Source organism: Lepisosteus oculatus, chromosome 4 (genome assembly GCF_040954835.1).
Source record: "Lepisosteus oculatus isolate fLepOcu1 chromosome 4, fLepOcu1.hap2, whole genome shotgun sequence".
Lineage (NCBI taxonomy): Eukaryota > Metazoa > Chordata > Actinopteri > Semionotiformes > Lepisosteidae > Lepisosteus > Lepisosteus oculatus.
Window position 1 is genome coordinate 24,801,293 of NC_090699.1, and position 9,563 is coordinate 24,810,855.

Here is a 9,563-nt window from a genome sequence, read left to right on the forward strand (position 1 = left end):
CCTGCGATGGACTGGCGTCCTGTCCAGGGTGTACCCTGCCTTGTGCTCGTTGCTTGCCAGGCAGGCTCCAGCTTCCCACAACATCATATGGTACAAAGCGGTTTGGCAAATGACATGACATGACAGAAAATTATTGAAATGCAAAGTTCTTCTTTAATATTCTTTTTTTAAATAAAATTACAACTCTACACTTTTCATGGATAAAATTCAGCACTTTACAAAAGTAACTTTCCTGAACATTGCAATTCAGCCTAATATATAAAATGTAATAAATATAAATTTAGACTTTTATTCAGAATCACCAGAACTCTTTTGAAGGCTTTTTGTTGAAACCTGAAAGTTTAGGTCACTATTTTTAAGAAACCAGATATGAAGCAATTTGAAAAAGCTCTTTCAAAGGGTATAATTCTTAATTATTAATCTGATCATATAGTTTGAAATGACAATCTCAGGAACACCATACTTTCTTAACGTCACATTTCCACTAATACATGCGAGTGGTCAATTGTGTTTAAAAAATGTGAAAACAGGGAAATTGTGTATTAAATGATAGTAGGAGTGATATTTTTCTTAATAAAGTTGGAGAAACCTGAAAAAACTAGGTGTTTTGTTAGAAGAAAGGGGTTCAAATGATTTTGTGACTAAAACTCTTTGTATAACAAAAACAGATTTACAGTTAGATCATTTACAAAGAGAAAAGCTGAAACTGTACTTTGCAATGTCTTATTTGTATACACAACAGATTTTAAGTATGATAATTACGTACTTTGACAGAGTAGGGAGGTATATATCATTGCACTAATATTGGTCTTCCACGCTGTAGCAAGTAGCATGAGTAATGCTTGAAACTAAAATGTCACTTCTTTATAAATGCAGTTTACAAAAATGTAGATTTCAAATGAAAAGCATCTCTGCAGTGAATGAAAACACTTTTTCCAATTTTTGTTTTTATCACTTTCAGCTACTGTGAAGTTCAAAATGAATGCTTCTGCGATGCTGTGATCAATCAAGAAAAGATAGACATGACCATACCTATTTCCTGCTTATCTATATTGATAGTGCATTATGTTCCGTTTGTTGTGGGAAAAAAACAGAGTGAGAACAAAATGCACCAGTTCAAAGATTTTTCACTGATTTCAGGAGGAAGGAGGAAGACTTTCAAATAAAATCTATACCTCGCACCAAACAAAACTCCAGGGTATGTTCTTCTTGTTTCATAAAAATGCACATCAACAAAATGACTTAACACAAGTTCTGAACCAGGAGGATGTTTGTTGCCACACATTGCCTTATGGAAGGCAGATCATCAATTCTGGTCTGCATGTGCTGCCCATAATATAGAAGTTGTATTTGGGATTTATGGAAATAAGCCAGCCACATAAAGTCTTTCAGCCCTGCCTAACCTTAACAATTCATTCAATTCATGTAACCTGTCTACAGCTGACATTTGTATGAGATGCAATTTTGAAGAACATTCTAAATCCTAGGTGCACAGACTCAGGTTCAGGTTCACCACTGGACCAGTTCAAATCATGTGAATCTATTTATAGGTTTGCATACGTGTCCCCAGTAGGGTTCTGGCGGAGCAAAGGGAGCCCTGGTGAGGCTAGTGCCACAGATAGCACACGATCACACAGTTCCACACTCATGCACAGACAGCCGGGGTGCTGGGGGGTGAAATGAGGGAGGTACCCGTTAATACGAGGTCTTCACAACATTATAGGTTTGTATCATTATGGATTCTTTGTCGCTCCTAAGAGACAGCATCGCTCCAGGGAAAATTCTTTGGGTCTGCAAAAATTTGTCACAGGGGCACAAGGATTCTGCAGCACAAGCGGAGTGAGGAATAATTACATCTTGCAGCTCTTCTATTGTGCCCCTGCTAAGACATTTTGAGGCTCTCACAGACATGTGCGTATGCTGATTAGCATCTGGGTCCAAACACTCTTCACAGCCCAAAGCATCCACTCTATGACTGTTGACTGACAGGACACCCAGTAATAGATTCGTTCTACAGTTTCTTGATGTTCACTAGCTCTGGTGTGAGCATGTCCATGAGTGTGTTTGTGTCTGTCTGCCCTGCAATGGATTGGCGTCCCATCCAAGGTGGACCCTGCCTTGCACTTTGTGCTTGTTGGGACAGGCTCCGGCTCTCCCCCACACCCTGAAGAATAGGCTAAAAATAGATAGATGGATAATGGTCACCTATTAACAGTCAAGCCTCAATGCGACTCCATTGGTGTCTACTGATATGTTCATGGAAAGATTACATTTACCAGCACATCTTTTTTTCTGGAGCAGCATCTCAGGGATAGCAAAAAAAAGTGCATATCACTTGAGTGGAACTGACCTTTCAAAGTTTACTTCATTAATGCATAGCAACTTGATCTTGATTTTGTGTAAATATGATATTAAAAAGCTCTCTTTTCTGTTTCCTACAAAGTCAGTTCAAAAGCTATTCATTTTCAGTACGAGGTAGTGGTTGACCGATAATTTTCTGGGAAACATTTGCAACAATGTGTAATCTTATGGGATGAAAGTGGTTTAGAAATTTAAGTTTTAATTGTTTATTGCCAGTACAATAATCATAATTTCACAATTCTGATATGATAATTAGGCTGGCCCAGGCTAAGCATAAAAAAGAAGAATTTGTCAACATCGTATTAAGAGACATTAATGGCTTAATAATATCAAAGCAATGATTATCAGTTAATGACAAGGGCAACATGTGACAGCATAAAAAACAGGAGAGTAATCAATAATGTAGAAACAGAATAAGAGATCAATAACTCAGAAACAAGTATTAACAAAAATTAATAATGTACTGGTTGTTTGTTGTACTATTTTCACATTCTTGCACAAACTTAGAGGACACATCTGGAACGTGTAGCAGTTACTGTCAATATCTTAATTTGCATGTCCTGATGCACAGAAAGAGCACTAGAGTCTTCAAAAACTTTTGATTGCTTCGGGTAGTGAAGACCAGCAAATGTGTGTGTTACAGTATGGATTACACCAATTGAAACCTTAGTATCCCTATATGGTCCTGCTCTAGCAAGAAGGCCTAATGAAAAAAGGGGTGAAAAAGCATAACATTTACTCAAGCATGTTTAATTCTGCTATGTAAACACTACTAACATTACAGTGGTGTGTACTGTAACTACAAGAGCAGTTTGACAACTTACACTCACATCTCACTTTGCAGTCTTTTTTCACTGTTCAAGGAAATACAGAAATAAGTACCACTGTCTACATAGCAACCTTACAGAGCAAATTATATATTCCATCTAAAGGACACGTTATAAATTAAATCTGAAGTGTAGCCTTTGCCACTCCACTGAATTCCCCCCAAAGGGCTGTGGATGCATTCACTTGATTCCAAGTGCAAAAACAACAAAAACAAAAGAGATATTTGAGATCGATTAATTGAATAGTATTTTTTTCATGTCATCCTCAGGAAAGATATAGTAAAAGCATGGTTAAAAGATGCATTCAAGTATAGCTACAGTACACTATATTTAGGGTTCTCTCGATCGCTGAAGGAAAAGCTCAACAGTAGGTTTCACAACAAATAGATGACAAATACTGAAATGTCTGGAAAGTCTGGAAGCTGTTTTGTTAATGAGCAGCTGCAACTCGTCACCAGAAGGCTTCCTCAGTACATCTGCTTCAAAGGAAAGGACTTTTTAAACATAACGTTAGGCAGCCTCATTCAATTGTTTGTTCAGTTTTCATACCATATGGAATATTTAAGATATCAAAAGATATTTACATTTACGTTAATCAAGTTAAAGTGTAACCCTATGCTAAATATTTATTCTCTGATTTTTAAGGTCAGCCATACATTCTTTCACATGGATATGTAGCAATTACCACGCTTTCAGAAACCTCATTAAGAATGAAACATTTTGCATTACGAAAAGAACAGTTGCAGTTTGCTTGCTTGGCTTCACTTTCAAACCTTTAACTTATTTTCACTCATCTTTCAACACAAAAGGAATGATAAAAACAATAATGTCACCCGATCTTGCAGATAAGATACTAAGGAAGCAAAATCGTAGGCTACTTTGCATATAACCTAGGAATCAATATTTCCTGAAGAACAAGATGAACACTGTTTATAATTCATTCATCACCCAATGATACTAGGCATTTTATTGGATTAAACCAATGGACAAACTCTTCCATATATACACAACAACCAAGATACAACACACAAAGACACAATAAGTTATTATATGTGAGGAATTCTGGAATACAAAAAGACTGACACACTCTCTGCATTTTGATTATATAACAAACCAAAATGCTTTCAATGGAAATTGCAAAAATAGCTTCAGGATCACTTAAATAAATTAAATGAGTTACTCAGCAGAAAAACAGAAATATACAGACTTTCCATTTCTTATCATGCTTACAATTACTTACAGATATCTATGTTTTATTTTTTTAATCACCCTCGATTAAGCACTTAGAAGGTGTGCACTATAAAAGGCCTTATGTGAAACAGAAAAATGAATTAATTTGCTGATACAGTTATACATCCAGATGGAACAAGACTTTAAAGTTTATTTTCCACCATACCAGTGTAAGTACATTAGGTCCGAAAGATTCAAGGAGGCATCAGTACAAAATATTACTAAAATACCATTGCACAAGAAGCACTACAGAAATATTTTTTCCATTAAGAAAGTGTCTTAATAGATGAGATGATCCCAATACAGAAAAATTAAATCCAAAATTGAATTAAGACAGTAGTCCTGTGTCTACCTACATCCCTAGATGCATAAAAAAACCCTCTTTCTGGTGTCTAACAGTAAAGATTTTAAAAGACTCCCAAAAAACTCAGTCACCCTGGTCTGTGATTGTTTACATCACTAAAAAGATACAAGCAGTGTTTCTCTTAAATGTTTTCCTGGAAGCTTGCTAAGTACAATAAACACGTAATGATTCTAACAGTACTCCTTTAGTTCTTTACGTTTGACCTCTCATGTTTGATATTTTAGTTTGTACTCGAAGCTTTGTTAAAATAAAAAAAATTATATATAAAGTACTAACACCCTAACATCTGCATCTGTGAACATTATAATCACTCTGAAAATGGATAGAGAATTTAAAGGCTCAGCAAACAGTACACCTCCCATTATCTATTGTTGCTAAGCTAGTTTCACACGATAGGCTAGAAGTGACTTCTTCAACGGCGGTAACATTCGTAAATGTCTTATTAACAAGCAACAGGACATCAAAACCAAAGAAAGTAATGGGAGCTAACTGGCAGACTTAACAACTTAGAAATTAGTGTATATGTTACTACGACGATAAAGATATGTTCTTACTTCTCAAGCGACGTCAAGTAACTTTAAATCATTTCACAAATCGAAGCATAAGGTGATTACACAAAATTGAATGTGCATTTTATTCTTATTCACTTAAATCAGTATAGATTCTATTTTTAGAAAAACGTGGGTCAACTTCAGTCAAACAGTTCTGGAATAACTCCAGAACTTTTCTAAAATATTTACTTCAAATGATTACCACTAACAAATTAAATAGACTAAGTGCGTGCATTGCAACAAACAGATGTTATCAGCACATCATTGCATAAAAGCCAGAATACAAACCTACATTAGCTGCAGAGCATCTTTCACGAAAATATATTAAAGTTTAATGTACGCCACTTCAAGATTAAGACACATGCTATAAACACAAACACACTGTTAATTACCAAAGTTGTAAAGTGAATTTAGCACACTCAAATGAGGCATTAAAATTACCATAGCAAACATAACCAAACTCTAAACATGGTAAAAAATAGTAGCCATTTTAATCCAGGATACGCTCTTTGAACAACACTTTTCAGTTTACAAATGTTGTCCATGGGTGATTAAAGTTTTGGTAGTAAGTAATTTTGTTGGACAAGTGTGACTTGCAACACAAAAGCAAATTACCTCAACTTCATGTGAAGTGGGTATTTTTATGAGGTTCTACAGTGAAAAGGTCTGTCAACAAGTCCATTTAAACCGTGAAACTGCGCTGGGAACTCGAGACAGAAAAACATGATCGATATAACATAATCTGGTACTGCAGAAAAAAAAATTGTACTGTATAATTAACCTTATAAACAGCCTGTCTTATAAACAAAAACAGGCCCTGTGTTACCATTTCCTATGAGCATAATTTATATTTTTTTAATTTAACCTTAAGCAACCTCAAAAGCAGACTGCCCATTCACAGCAGCACCCTTGCACTCCCCTATGAACCTCATTAAGTCCAGTGTAACTGATTTTTTTTCAATCCATGAAACTAAAAGGGCCCGCGTTTTGGTTGTTTTCAAAAGTACAGCAGGGTCCTTAGCGACGTGGTCAGATTTAAAAAGTAATCGACACACCTCACTTAAAGATCAACGCATGGACACAGCGCTACACTGTAGAAAAAAAACCCTGCTAACTACAGTCCAAACCAGCTGCAAGGAAACAGTGTCAACTAGCTACTTACATCTTCAAAGAGGGATCCAACGTTGGCTGTTACGAGCAATATCCCCGTGCCTTGTGCAGCCGCCTTCCCCGCCATAATTCTTTTAAAATTAAAATTAAAACTACTAAAAGGCGAGCAGGATAAAAATCAATCAGAGTCGTAAAATGTTTAACAAGGCGAGTTCTATTAAAATACTTAGGAATAAAAACTGCAGCCAGGTTTACAGCAGCTCGGTCCGCTCATTGCTGTGTGCATCTGTGGATCTCGCTTCTGATGTTTGTTTTGGTTACTTTTTCACCTTAACGGCCATCGTAAAAGTTTCCGCTTTAATCCACAGCGATCACTGGACTCTGGGTCATTTCAGCGTCTGGTGTTTTCTGGCTTTTGCTGCTAAAAACTCTATCTCCCTTGGAAGTGGAGCTCTGAGAGAGAACCATTGCCTGGATTGTTTAGGAGGATAGGCTAGAGTCCTTCACTGTCCTGACGTCACTAAGCGAACGGAAAGATGTAGTTCTTAAAAGGGCAACGCGCTGGGAGAGAGCAGATTTCGAAGAAGACATTTGTCTTCGTGCTTCTGTGCCTAAATGTGGCAGTGCAGAGCCTTATTACAAACAATCTTGCTTCTTGTTCTCGGTTATTTTAACATTTCTGACACCCAAGTAAGCTAAAAAAGAAATGAGAACGATTGCATAAACCTTTCACAATAGGTTTTTATTATCGGCCAGACAGAAGAAAATCGCCTCTTGTCGTTTAGCAGCTAAAAAATAATGCTTCATGTCTTTTGGATAATTGAAAAATGCAGTAGTGTACAATTAGTAGTAGACATATAGCTTTCATGAAAATTATAGTTTTTGCTTTTCAAATTGTGAGGACTTGTTGGAATGGTGGATTGGACGCTATGTGTTATTTCAACGTTGAATAAGTTTAAATTGTTACATTTCTTTAGTATTTTTTTAATTTGCCATAGAACTCTAATAAGGGCCTATAGTTAAATTTTTGATATGAAGGCCGCTGTTTCATAATCAATGGAGATAACTCACGTTTGAATACTACTGTTATCTTGCTGTTGCTTTTATATTTCAGCAGATAAATATTGCTGGGGATGGTAAAATAAAAAAATACAATTTTAAACATTAAAACAGCCTTTTCAAGGTCCAGTACAAGCCCTTCAGTGATACTGTGGACAGGAGGGAAAATCATGGCTCAAACAGTCTGTGTTGACGTCGATTACTGCCACACTAATCACAAGTATATCTTAACAGAACAATAATTATTATCACCGCCACACAGACTGTGCTGAGCAATGTCGCAACCTTTTTCTGGCATTGATAATACTGTCCCCTGGTGATGAGATACAGTAACGGTATCAGAAGTCAACTATCAATCCCAGAATGACGAACTCCTCATTAAAATGAGAGAGCATCGCTTCTGTCCACAGCATGGCACGGACCATAAGTGAAGCATAAGGGTTTCTATGTGTAATTAAAAAAAACGTCTTCATGAGTGGTGACCTGCATATAATATTGTTCTACACAAAATTCACATTGTTTTAATACAGAGATGCCAGGACCAGATGTTCATTTGTAGATTTTCATTTCACTGCTTCTACCTCTAGTTTCCCTCTGCTTTTTCTTTTGGATGATTATGGTATTAACATCCCTGAATGAATGCAAGGGAAAATATGCAATGTCAAACTTTATCAAAACATTTGACAGAAATATGCATATATATTTCAAAACATGAATAACATTGTATATGTGAAAAATAATAATTTTTTTTTTATGAGAGTATCCTGCTGAAGACTCTGGAACACTTTCATGATCAGGCGATTTCCAAGGAGCACCCAACTTTATTCAACATAATACAGTATAATTTCTGTGTTACCTTAGAGTAAAATAGACATGTAGTTCATTGTTGAGGCAAATGACATTAATATTTAGGACAAATCGTCTTAACGTTCCACTGTAGTTTTATTTTTTGAAGGGATGTTATGCATCCTATTTGTTATGCATTAAAGTAATACACATTAAACTGTAAGTTAATTTTACTTGTGTTTCAAAACAATAAACATCAGAACAGTAAATTCTTCTGCTTGTATTAATAAAATAATAACAATTGACCTAACAATGTATGAACATATAGTTTCTGTATCGCAAACCTATAAGAATATCATCTTAAATTATCCCAAATAACAACTGTATAGCTTTATCTTTCTCCACGACCAACCTCTTTACTGCACAGTACGCGCCGAACAATCCCACAAACAACGACTTTATTTGTTTTACATTTCTGTGTTTATGTTAAAACGCAGGGCGTCCAAGTGTCTATTGTTTCTGTTGTGTTTTACATATGTAGCTATACCGTGAATTGCAAGTCTGGGAAGCCTGATTATAACAGGATTAAAACTGCTGTGATTCAAATGCCATAATTTAAACATGGCATATGGTCTCGAGCATTTCTTTAAAAAGATTCCTCATAAAAGGTAACAGTAGCTCAGATGCTTCAAGTGCTCTGTGGATAAATTTACTCAGGATTTTTTCGAGAGATGAAGAGGTTGAGAGAAAGCAGTCTTCTGGACAGCTCTTACAAAATTAATTATAAAGTAACAAGTGAAACCACAGTCATTAGGCTTCTGTTTTTCAGACAAGAACGTCTCCCGTACATCTCAGTTAAAATAAGTTTAAATATATTTTGAATCAATTTGAAATAAAAGATCCAACTCAAAATTGTTTCAAAACTCGTTATTGTGAATACTGCCAAAAGTATAGTATACAGTGTGTATAACTATACTTTAAAACAAATAATTAAATTCAGAAGTGATTTCCAGAGAAAGCAGGGAAGGTCAGGGTATTTTCCTTCCGAAATTCACAAAAGTGTACTTTTGTTTTGGTAACTGCGAAAGCATATCCATCTGTTAAGTACGTTTTACCTAGTTCTATTTAAAGGGATGAAATCGTTTCAAATTTAAGTTTTAATACAGTATTCAAGCAGGGACACCCACAACACAGAAAATAACAATTTTGTAACCGAAGCAACCAAAATGAGAAAAAAAACAAAAAAAAGTCGTCGAGCTGCTGTAAAAGTGTTTA

The 9,563-nt window shown here is 35.7% G+C and overlaps 1 protein-coding gene across 2 annotated transcripts in view; it reads right to left on the reverse strand.

The window, feature by feature from the left end:
* The window catches only part of LOC102688033 (inositol polyphosphate-5-phosphatase A), a 145,466-nt gene extending 138,520 nt beyond the window's left edge, over positions 1–6,946 (reverse strand). For both annotated transcript variants that reach the window (XM_015346849.2, XM_006630395.3), the window contains exon 1: positions 6,496–6,946. In XM_015346849.2, the coding sequence (XP_015202335.1) occupies positions 6,496–6,570 (75 nt within the window). In that variant the 5' untranslated portion in view covers positions 6,571–6,946. The remainder of the gene's footprint in view (positions 1–6,495) is intronic.
* Positions 6,947–9,563: the final 2,617 nt, after the last annotated feature.